Genomic DNA, 13,033 nt, shown 5'->3' with positions numbered 1-13,033 from the left:
TGTTTTTTATGGTTGATGTGTTGCCCAGTTTCCTGTACATAGCCAAATTATCCTCCATGTCATCGACTGCCACTGTTCAAGCATTCTCAGTTATTTTTGCCATTGAGGAATCCTCTACAACACTCACATCCAAAAGTGGTAGACAATTTGTGTCATGGAAGTCTGAAGACTTGTGTCCGCAATGGCACCCACAATCTGAATACTGCCCTATTTCATCCAGCTTCTAACTTGGAGGTGGAGCACTTCATGTGTATATTCAAGACCCAGATGATGCATTGTCAAGTTTTCTGGCTACTTTCTAGGCGATACTGGTCAATGGGTGCATCCAGTGGAATGTTTGGATGGGCACCAGCTGTGGGTCTCCTGGTTCTATTACACTCTGAATCACATGCCATGGACCACAGTGGCTTGCTGCATTTTCCTTGTGGGGCTGCAGCCATTTGGGCCTGGTCCTTTCAGCAGTGGCACGGTAGGCTACCAGTTGTCATAGTGGACCACAAAGATCGGCAGCTGAATATGACGGACATCGGAGGGGAACAGCTGACCCATCACAGAAATCAGATGAACCTGTGCCCTGGTGGGGCATCACCATTGTGGCCTTCTAGAAAGCTGCTGATGGACCTACCATTGCCACAGTCTCCATGTATTTCCATCCTTCTGGCAGAACCAACGTTATTTCCTTCAGTGGTTGGTCTCCTGTTGGTTTCGCCAGCTCCCTCTCCAGTTCTGTGCTGAGGTCACTGCCAAAGCCTGGCCATTTTCAGCTCTATGTGGCCTTTTCAGAGGTGGTGGTATTTAGTATCCCCATCAGTGGACATTGCAATTGAGGCAGATGAGCTGTCATGGGTAGAACAGCATAGTAGTTTAGACACCTGTGATAGAGTGTGCATGTCATACGGTACAGGCAGATCCACCAATGGAAGTGTTTATTTGTGGGCAACAGTAGGGGAGCCAAATGTTGTTGCTGTGTGCTTAGTTGTCAGCCATCTGCACCATTTGCATGCTGAGTTTATTAGCATGCATGCCATTACATGTTTGTATGCTCTGTTTCACACATTTCCTCTCATGGAGCTCTATTCCACAGTTGTTACCGAGCCACTGCTAGCCCATGAGGCACCCATGCCCTAACAGGAATTAAGACATAGTGCTGCAATGCCTCTACCACAAAGCCATTAGCCACCCTTCCCTCCAATCCCCCCTCCCACTCCTCACCTCGTTTCTCAAGGTGCCCACTCCACATAATAAAACTCATCACCTCATTCATGTGTTGGTACAATATAGTCGACCAGGACAATGTAGTAATAAGTGTTTTTATGTATGTGTGTACATTTATTCTGCAGTTGATGGCAATGTTCTCAGCCCTGAACAATGGTACTGTTTATTTCCATGTCTCCAATATTAGTAACATCAAGAGAAATGATGACTCTTGAGATTTTGTGACTGACATTTCAGTAGAAGTTAAAGTATTACAGGTAAGGAAATGATTAAGAAAAGTGGTAAAGGTACAAGTGGGAATGAATAATCACTTAAACACCATATGAAGAGGGACACAAAACATACATTATTTAACTCAGAAGCAACACTGAAATGTTATGATTGTTACTTCAAGAGCTCTATATACTGGGCATTCAATCCCTATTAGTTGTTTTGTAACTCTATAAGGTTTGCTACAGTCCTTTCGGCTTACAAAAATCATCAACTAATTATTCGTCTTCTGGCATATTGGATGAACTCTATTTTCCCACCTCATAACATGCTTAGACTCAGTCACACTATTCAGTAGGTAAAAATAATGTTTTCTAAAAGAATAAGACTGCACAGAACGAAAAGAGATGACTGTAGTATGATTTTGGGTGCTTTTGTATACAAATTAAGTTATAAATCACACAATAAGCATGTATCACATTTTCTCTCTATTACATGTAATACAAGCCACTAATTTAACATATAAATGGATAATATGCACATTTTTAAGCATTTCCACATAATTACCTGGCCTCAACTGCCCCTCTACATCAGCTATACTGCCCTTCTTGACCTTCTCGATCACTGCCCCCCGCCCTCCATTCTCCAGCAGCTTGCCACCTACTACCTTGAGACCCAGGATAGCAGCAGAAGAGCTGGGACCCATTCCTTCACGTGCAGTCTTCTTGAGTATCATGTGACCAATCATCCGTGTACCATCAGCACTAACTTGCCATGACATTGGATGCTGGGAAAAGAAGGGGATCAATTGTATACTTCCTGTCCATTACAAAAAATAAGCATCACATTTATCATACAGTACTAATTCTATACTTATGGTTATGTAATATAAGCATACTGTGTTGTTTGTATCGAACTAGGGGGAGAATACTGAAAACTATGTATGTGTTCAAGCAGCATATTATTTTAATTACAGTCCACATTTTCAACACTTCATTCAAAAAGTGAAATACAAGGGAATAAATAAACTGAATATAAAAGCATGACCAATACATGCAAATTTAAAATACCTCGGAATCTTGAACTTTGAAGTTTTATAAAAATCCTTCATTTCAGCTAGGAAAAATCAAAGGTATTTTAACAAAAGGGAAAGCTGCATCCAACTTTTCCCAGGAGAACAAAGACCGAATAAGAAGTAGCAACATACCAATAGTCCACATTCAAATTCAAGAGTACACCAAATGAGTTCTGGTAGTTAACTGATAAGACAAAAAGACAGCTACATTCAAGTGAAGCTGGGAATAAATATATAAGATGTAGGAAAGAGATGGAATATGTGAAGAATGTTATACTGAAAGTAATTACACGTTTATGTTATGTTCTGGACACAAGTACATAAATAAAAAATACATGTTTTCAATGCAAAGAAAATAAAAGCTAATGAAGAGAGGAATGGAGAAGAGAAACTCATTTGGAGACAAAAGAAAATGGGAAGAGAAGGAACTAAGCAAGGGAATGATCCAGTGGGAAATCAAAATAAAATAATGCGGCAAATGTAGGTAAGAGAATGAGATAAACATTTTACTGAGATTATAAAAAGAAAAATGGAGGAAGATTGTAGCAGAGAAATCAAGGGCAAAGGTACTACAGGAAAATAACACACAGAGGAAACGCCAGTAAATGTTAAATAGCCTCCCTTATCAAGGATGATCCACATGAGTCCTGTTCTGAAACATGTTCCCAAGTTCTTCCTATTAAGTTCCACAGCAACCTTAGCAATATTCTATGCCCATTTTCTGATTGACTACCTATTTGTGATTATTAATGCTGATGCAAAACATCATGGGGGCAAGAACTACAAGTTATATGAATGAGATCCTGGGTTTGAATCCCAGTGTGGTACACATTTTCACTCGTCGCCACTAATTCCACATCATGTCCCACTGCAACTGATAGCAGTGATCCCTCCCCTTTCCTTTCTTTCCCTCTCCACCTCTAATTGACATATAAGCTACAAGTTAGTTGGTAGGTCACATTTTGCCAATGATAGGTCTCACATATGCATAGGGTACATTTCAAAAATGGCAGGATGATGATTATTATAGTATTCATTTCTTTATTTTATTCTGCAGTAATATGAAGTTATTGCTAGCTCAGTACCATTTTTGGGCTTTCAGATGTAGGTGATCTTAACCTGAAAATAAAAAGAAAGTAGGTGATGAAGCCACATACACACACACACCCACCCACACACACACACACACACACACACACACACACACACACATACACACTTTCACTCAACTTTTGCCCCCTCTATTCTCCCAGTAGAGTTAAAACCAATGTTAAAGGGACAGTTAACTGACACATGAACTCTGTTTAACACTGATGATGAAGGTGCAGTAATGGTTTATTTTTTCCAGACATAGTGTTCATTCAAGTACATCTTCCCACAACTTTCACTACATCATTTAATTTATTAACATGATTCACTTTTAATCACCTCTGAAGCACATTTAAGCTACATTAATGTAATGCGGAGAGAGAGAAACATCCTTTAGCGATGAAGTAAAACCAAAAAATATGTTTCTTCTAAATGTGAAGTTGTCAAATTTTATTAAATTTGCTTCTCTAGTCCACAAATTCTGTTTGCTTTAACATTTTCCATTTCTCATGAATGCCACAGTAAAATAAATTTGCAGTTACAGTTATGGCTTTATGAATGGTTTTGTCTTTTCTTGTTTAATAACAATAAATATAAATGGAATGTTCGATTCACAAACATAGTGTCTTGAATGTTTGGCACTTCCTTCTAAAATACTGGAATTTTATATTGTTTCAGAAACTTACATTGTTTCAGTAACTTCACTTAACAGGTGGCTCACAGATTCCACTAAACAACTCAGTTTAAACTCCTTCAAATTAAATATGTCCTACTATATTCTGCGCAGTTACAGCCAACAACAAGTGAATCTTGAGACAGATTGGACTACTGGTCCATTTTTATGAAATATAAGAATTTTATGTGGGCAGTATAGTTACCACTAACTTGACAGATGTAATAAAGATCTTGGTACCTATTAGACAGCTAGTTAAATAGAATTGCAGTCAGTTTGACTAGAGTGATTTAATGTAAAAAACATTGAACAACATTTATTTTGGAAAACTTACTAAATGAATTACTAGGACATCAATGTTTTTATATTAACCTATTCTCATTTTTTTCTCTTCTAACTACCACTTTTGCTCATTTCTATGGTTTTACTCTGTGCCCTTGCTCCTGTACAACAGTTTCTGATGACCAAATAGTCTCATGTAACCTGTAATATTTCTTAATCAGTACAAGTCTATCATAAACAGTTTGAAAATCTGAATTATTCTGTGTAAGGATGGTTTACTGTTATGTAGGCCACATTCACTATGGAAACTTTGGTGAACATGTGGTTTGTTGATGAACAAAGTGCCTTTTACTGCACTTACAGTCATCATCAAAGGTATCTATTATCTTAGTGTACATAATACATAAAAACAACAATGATATCAGTAACCAAAAATTACAATTTAAGTTACAAAATGTTTATCTTTAAGTCACAGACATATTAAGGAATGAAAAGTCTAATGCGAAATCTCTAACTTGTGTCATATGAGAATTATTTATGTTTTTTTATGTTCCAATTTACTGTCGCTGAAGTTTCAACAATTAACATGGCTTATTTCTCATCATTCAAACAAGCATACCTTGCTACTGCTTAGCATGTTATTACAGACAACAGATTTAAGTCATAATTTGCAATAAATCTTGAAGTTCATGAAACTGTTACATTTTTTACAATTAAGAACTATAAATGTGACAAAACTCTAAACACATACATCGCAGATTTAATATATACTTATAATCACTTCTGGTTCATTAGTATTTAACAACCCAATACTAAAATAATCATGAGAATTTTTAGATTACGGTGCCTGTGTACCTTCAAAAAACAAACAGACTTTATAATGAAGAGTTTTTAGCTGTTTACCTACTTGTATTTCGGACTACAAAAAATCAGGCTCTGAAAATGTTTTAAGTTATACAAACAATGGAAACTCCAAATAGGAATAACAACAATGTATCGAAAGACAAATTGGTACTTCCCATAAAGAAGACACATTAAGTTGCAGACAGGCACTCTGGCCCGAGATGCTGGAGTTGGCAGTCAAATGTGCATGATGTGCGCTTGTGTGTATGGATGGTGTGTGTCTCTCTTTTGCTGATGAAGGCTGTGGCCAAAAACTTATGTAAGTGTCTTTGAATTGTGCCCATCTGCAACTTGACATGTCTTCTTTACAGTAAGCAGTCATCTGTCTCTTCCTGCATTGTTAAGTTATACAAAGATAAGGAGATAATGAGAAACTGTTGCTGCAAAACTGAGGACTAGAATAAGCCATAGTCATCAACAGTTAGAAGGCTCACTGCTTCCAGCATGCAAAGTATACTCAAAGATGTGTGGTAGTATTTGATACAAACACAGCTTTTACCACAGAGGTACAGATAGTAAAGTTCCAAGTAATGGTGAGGTTCTCAGAGTATATCTAAACAGTATAATTCAGACAATGGCAAATCCAGGATGGAAAGTAACAATATTATGAAAAGGATAGTTGCTACTCACTACGTAGTGGAGATGCTGAGTTGCAGTAGGCACAACAAAAAGACAGTTGGAAAGTGAGCTTTGGCCAACAAGGCTTTTGTTGGAAATAGACAACGTACACACACACATACACTCAGACAAAAGAAACTCACACACACATGACCACAGTCTCTGGCAGCTGGAGCCAGACACAGGCCTTGTAGGCCGAAAGCTCACTTTCCAACAGTCTTCTTGTTGTGTCTAGTGCGATTCAGCATATCCACTATATGGTGAGTAGCAACAACCATTTTCATAAAATTGTTACAGGATAATTCATACTACGTCAAAATATCAGGGTTATTCATAATTTTTTTGACCAAGTTCACTCACCTTCAAAAATAACCTTCTCTTTTCAAACATGAATGTTACCACTATGAAAGTATGTATTCGTTACTACAACGCCACTAAGAAAAAAACTGCTTCTGATTACTGCTATAATTTAATATAGTATCAGAGCTCACTAATGACCTCACATGAAGTTTTGTTTATATTTTATGACCACCAATGAATTTATTTAAATTAATGCTTTATTTTTTGTCATGTTACTTGATGATGTTAGGATTTATGAGACTTTTTGTTTATTGCACTGTTCTTATCGCACTATTTCTTTTACTGATGCTGTCATGTACTTCACTGTAGCAAATTTGCTCAAATCAAGCAAATTCAGAAAAAAATTACCAACATAAAACCTTGGTTCCCTCTTCTGCAAAGATAAAAATAATTATTATCTGTCCAGATTATATACAAAATTGATCATGACCAGTTCTGGTTTCACTAAGCCATCTTCAGATTTTTAAACCTAACTTGCACTTTAATGCTTCCTTAACATATGCTTTAAACATGCTTTGTCAAATATCTTTTTGAGCTGACAAAGTAAGTTTAAAGCTAAGAAAATATGAGTGTAAGATAGTTTACGGAAATTGAAACTAGGTCTGATCAACTGCATATATCGATAAAGATATTGATGATAATGTTATTTAAGACATAAATTGCTTGTGTGTAAAATGTGTAGTGTTTGAATAAAGAGAGGCTGTGTATCATTTAATAATAATATAGAACATCTAAGAAGTGGGAAAAACAGTTCCTTGTGGCTTTTACAATGAAAGTAATAAGAACTGTATAATACATAGGAGTCAGACAATTCCTTCTACAGATTTAATAACTGTGTTTTACTACAATATATTCTCATGAGGCTTGAGGCATTATGCAACACATAGTTGTGGGACATATTTCACTGAACATAAGCATAATTAATACAGAACTTGAATATAGATTTTTTCCAAACTTTGCCAAACACAAAAAACTTTCAGGAGAGCTGTTGAGAACCAGCTATTGGGAGCTGTGAAGGCCATAAAAGCATTTAGTTCAACAATTATTAGTTTCCACAACCTATTTAAAGTAATGCAGGGTTTAAAACAGATCATCTTCCTGTAATGCAATGGTAATGAAATATTCACAAACCCTGCCTTTACAGTTCTTTGTCAATGAATTAAGATGCAGCAGCAAGTAAAATTACTTCTCATGCACAATGCATTACCACGATACCATGAATGCTTTTTTTATAGATTAAAACAATTTTATTTCCCTGCATTTATAAAATTAAAATACTGCCCATAGAATGATTATATTCTTATTTTTAATGTTGCAAGTACTGTACATACTCATTAGCAATAATTATAGCCTCCTAACCTGTTCATAACATCAGTGGTCTTCAGTGCATCCTATCTGCTGAAGCTCTCAGGCTGAACTTAAACAGTGATCTTGCAAAATCTGCATAATTCATCCTTTCTATGAGGGTCATTCCTTAAGTCATGACAATATGGTGTGTCTTGGGATAATGTGACAATATTGGAATTCCACGATGTCCATGAACCAGTAACACAGTGTGTATCTGAATGCCAAAATAAAATAGGGTTCCAGAACAGATGGTCATGGCAATAAATGATATAAAACACACACATTGGTACTCTGTGTAAATTTATTGTGCATGTGTGCAAATGGAACAAAAATGAATCACAGTCAGCAATTGTTCTTCAAAATAGTCTGCCAGTGCACCCACATTGTTGCCAATGGTGGGGTAGGCGCTGAATGCCACTGAGATTGTCATCATTGTGTGCTACCTGGTACCGAAATGCCATGACAATATCTGCTGTGTCTGCAAGGTGCTTCCCACACAATGGTTTCTTCAGTTGTGGAATGAAGTTGAAGTTGAGGACACTGAGGTCTGGTGAGTCTGGTGAGTAGGGTGTGTGGGGGAGGATTTTCAGGATTTCCCACTCCTACCACTGTGGACATATCTTGATGACATCTGCAGTATGGGCTGTAGTGTTGTCATGGAGAATGATTGCATTATCCAGCTGTGCCGGAAGTTTTTTTTCAAAGTGTACATAGCAGAAGGAACAGCAGAAAGTTGCGGCAGTATTGAGTATTGGTAGTATTGCACTCCCCGACATGATGACACTACAGAATACCATAACAGTCATATGCTAGAACGAGCATAACCTTCAAGGCTGATTGATTCTGCTGAACCTTATGTCATCATGGTGCACCTAGATAATGCCATTCTACTAAGTGGATCTTCAATTCTGGTTCATACGTGTGTCCGGGCTTAAGCTGCTGCAATAAAGTGACTGAGCATGTCATTCCCTTCCCACTCAAATCACTCTAGGTTGACATGGCTGGTCTCACATCTCTAGGCTAACATGGCTTGACTTATATTGTATCCTCCTCTGCACCTCTGTTAACTGGTGTGGTGTGCAGTTTGAACATTTCTTGTGCACCTTCAAGTCCTGTCATGAAATGCAGAACAGTGTTGCCCTAGATTAGCTGCCCAGGTCATTAATTCTTGCACAGTTGTAAGGGATCCATGTTCCCTACTGTGTTGTCTGAACAACACACAGCCAGGGCAAAAACAGCACAGGCACAAAGATGCTAACTGGTGCCAGTGCCACAGAGACTCACCACTTGCATGAGTTGCACCAGCACCACACATGGTGCTAAGGATGAAGATATTGACTTTGCCTCTGCCAACTGCCAGCTGAGTACAATCCGCCAATGACCAGACGACAATAGTGAAGCCTACTCGGAAGACAGAAGAGCAGCTCTCGACCACTTGGTTATAGGTCATTGCCCAGGGCTGACAGACAGGGAATGTCATTTAGTGAACTTTTAGAAGTGAACAGACAGTTGTAAATTTACCTATGATTATTTGCACTTAGCCATTGAGGGCCTTTTTTGTGTTATATTACATGTAGTGTTGCAGACTTCATTATTCAAAAAGTCACAAAGATAAGTAAGCTATTTTAACTCATTTGTGTGACTTTGTTACTAATTTATTGGAGTGTTGTAGAACTTTCATTCTTTTATCCTGTTACCTGTGTAGCTGTGTAGTAGTGGCAGGTAGAAGTTGTCTTACTGGTGTACAGCAGCAGAAGCCGTTTCATGAACTCACAAACTCTGTCTACCATGACAACAGTGGCAACTCGGCCTCCACAGTGGTAGCAACAAGGCCTTTACTAAATTGGTGACGAAGGTTTACAAAATTCCATTACTCAAAGATAAGCATATTTTGCTTGCATAGGTCGAGGATAGGCCAAGAATCGATAGTAAAGAACCGAGTGTGCCCAGTGAATGGTATGGTGGTCAGATGTAATGTTGAGGCTATGAGTTGGTTGTAATGGCATAGCGGAAGGAGCAATGTCATACCAGCTGATAGTGTGTTCCTAGTTCCTATCGTTGTGGGTTGACCACCAGCAAACCAAATTATACTGATCTGTGACAATTATTTTTACCAAGAAGCGATTATAAATACGGAGTGCTGATATTACTTGTTTGCATCTACTGTGCCGACCAGTGGATCGCAGAGAGGACTATTACAACAGCAAGTGAAGATATTTTACTAGACTTGACCTGCATCGTGTTTAGCCATGAACAGAAATGTATGACAATGGTAGTGACTATCACTAATTGTGTTTAAAGTGAATGTATGACTTTACTTTGTGGAAACTTTTTGCAATCCTGAGTAATGCAGAAATTTATGTTCCTTGAATATAGCATTATTGAGCAGCTGAAATCCAACTGAAACAAATCTTGTAGTGGTGAAACTAGTTAGCACTTATCCAGTAGATGAAGATCATTGAAATAAAAAGCTTAGGCTGATAGATTATTGGACCACCAACAATACCCTTTAATCAGATGTGTTTCAAAGTCCAACATTGGTCCTCTATTAAACATCCACAGGCAGGTCTATACAGGCAAATTGGGGCTACCCACTTCGCAGCAAGTCTGTCATTGCTATGCATTCACATCGCAAAGCCTTCATCCAATGTGGAACCATTCTATAGGGCAATGACTTGTCACCCACAGCTGCTTGCAGTTCCGCATGACACTGAGTAACATTTATGCCAGCAAGAAACAGAGTTTTCATATATGCTCACTGTTCCATTCTGTTTAGATCCACTCTGCAGGACAGCCAAGCTCATGCTGAATGTACAGTCTGTCAGTTAATTTGGTACTGCCAGCCATGGGCTTTTGAATGTATTTACCGTGATTACAATGTACCATAGTTGCCATGTCTTATGGAATGACATTCATAAATTTACAAGAAATCTCAATTTGTGGTGATATCTCTCATGTATGCTAAAGATGCTGGTGAAGGGTAATGTGTGTTTGTTTTGTTATGTAATCTGTCCTTCTCCATTATGAGAACTATCAAATGAAGATATCACATTTAAAAGACCTGGGAGCTACTTTGCTTTGCTAGTAAGAAGTCTTTCTTCAGTACCATAAATGTCAATTATTACACCTATAGCCTGGTAAAACTTCAGTAGTTTCCCTACTTCACTTCTTTTTTCCTTGGTCCTATGTGTTGTACTGAATACTTTGTTAAATTTCTAAATTTTGTGAATAATGTCAACCTGCTCAAAGGATGGAGGTGTACAACCAAAGAAAGTACGCCTTAAGACCATATCTGCAAACTGGAACATTAGGACAAAATTACTGAAAATATAATACAACAGAATAGTTAAAAAGTCTATTCACCAATTGTCTGCAGGAGAAAAAATATATAAAAGTTAAGAAAATGTAAAAGCTTTTGGAGCCAGTTGTTCCTTCTTCTGGCAAAAGGGTTGAAGGGGAAGAAAGATTGATGAAGCAAAATGACTAATGACATTTAGGAAATGGCGACTCTTCCCTTCTCATCCTGTCTGGTAAGTCTCCCATGACCTGGGGTTCATGGCAACTTTTCTGTAAATCACACCATTTTCTAAGCCTCACTAGTCCCTTTCCTTCTTGCCTCTTCCTTCCTTTTCTAACCTTCTGCCAGAAGAAGGAGCCACTGGCTCCGAAATCTTATACATTTCCTTTATGTTTTTTCTTACAGGCACTTGGTGAGTAGATTTTTTTTACCTATTCAGTTATGCCACTTGGTGAGTAGATTCTTTTATCTGCCCATTTGTGTTAAAGGACAAAATTATTCTGGTTTTGGCCTCTAGTCTAGTATAGAATCATCAATGCACAAATAAAATATAATGGTTGACACAGAATAACACTGTCTTACACCCACATCAATGCTTCTTGAAGTGATCTGCCACAGATTTAAGTACTGTATAAAACGTGCAATGTCTCTATACGTTATTAGATATATCTCTTCCAACCATGATCTTGTAAAGTTTCCTTTCCAGTACTCTATCAAAGGCTCTAAAATAACCAACAAATGCAATGTATGTTCTGTGATTACATTCACTAATTTTCTCAGTTGTTTACTTCATTACAAAAACATCAAAACACAATCCAGCCTCACACAACCTACTCTGTTATTTAAGTGAGATATTCATGACGTTTGGTCAGAGATAAGGGATGAATAGCATGCTGTAAAGGTTACATCCAGAGCTTAACATAAATATCTCTCAAGTTACTGTGGTTGGTTCTAACTTCTTTCCTTAATACAAGCACTGCTACAGCTTTTTGCTATTAAATTCTTCAACCCCTAGTTAAAGGTTATCAGCAACATTCACTTTGCTTCTTCAGATCTGTGGTATTTGTTTTATAGGATAAATCATTATTATATTTTGTGAATGCAGTGCCTCAAAATTCATAAACATTTTCTAAAAAAAGAAAAGATCTGCTGATAATAATTTCTGTATTACAATTGTTTTCAATTTTCAGATCACCATACAAAATAACCCATTTACCAAGGGAGAGAACACGTGGAATGCATTTCATATTTAACTATCTCTATAGTGTTATCCAGTGTACACATTCACAAAAACTCTCATAAAGTGATGTCACATATTCCCTAAAAGTGATTTATAACATCTTACATATCAATGTTTAAACTGTGGTGCCAAATAGCAGAAAATCCATCCTACATCACTAAAATTGGAAGTACAACATACAAATCAATGGGACGGACAACATAAATCACTATATGTCCATAGCACAATGTATCAAAAACTGTTGACCTCCATTCTATGTATACAATTTTCATCATTCCGAGTGGAAGCACTCTACAAACTGGTAACTACACAGGTGATTTATTTTAACAAGTCAAACAAATATTGTATCATCTTTGGGTTAACTTGTAAATATAAATCAGCTATGTAGTTACAAATATGGTCCTTACACGAAATACTGGATACTTTATATATAGGATGAAGATTAACAGTGTTTGTCACATTTTATTATGGGCAATATAAAGTATTTTAATACCAACAGCAAGTAAGAGTATACAAATGCATCATATTTACATATTTCATTAAATGTATGAACTCTTGGCAGTCCCACTGCTCTGTTTTACTTTTAATTTGAGTGATGTAGGGTGGATTTTATGCTGTCTAATGCCATAATTTTAACACTGCCATGTAAGCTGTTATAAACGACTTTAAGTGAGTGTGCAATATGATATTACAAGAGTTTCTGTTAATATGTACACCACATAA

The 13,033-nt window shown here is 37.2% G+C and overlaps 1 protein-coding gene across 1 annotated transcript in view; it reads right to left on the bottom strand.

The window, feature by feature from the left end:
• Window positions 1-13,033, bottom strand: part of LOC126237003 (regulating synaptic membrane exocytosis protein 2) — a 1,236,422-nt gene that overhangs the window by 785,243 nt on the left and 438,146 nt on the right. Inside the window, exon 7 of the mRNA XM_049946727.1 lies at window positions 1,993-2,212. Coding sequence (XP_049802684.1) covers window positions 1,993-2,212 — 220 coding nt within the window. The remainder of the gene's footprint in view (window positions 1-1,992; window positions 2,213-13,033) is intronic.

Source organism: Schistocerca nitens, chromosome 2, assembly GCF_023898315.1.
Source record: "Schistocerca nitens isolate TAMUIC-IGC-003100 chromosome 2, iqSchNite1.1, whole genome shotgun sequence".
Taxonomy (NCBI): domain Eukaryota; kingdom Metazoa; phylum Arthropoda; class Insecta; order Orthoptera; family Acrididae; genus Schistocerca; species Schistocerca nitens.
This window is presented reverse-complemented; position numbering and strand designations above follow the sequence as displayed.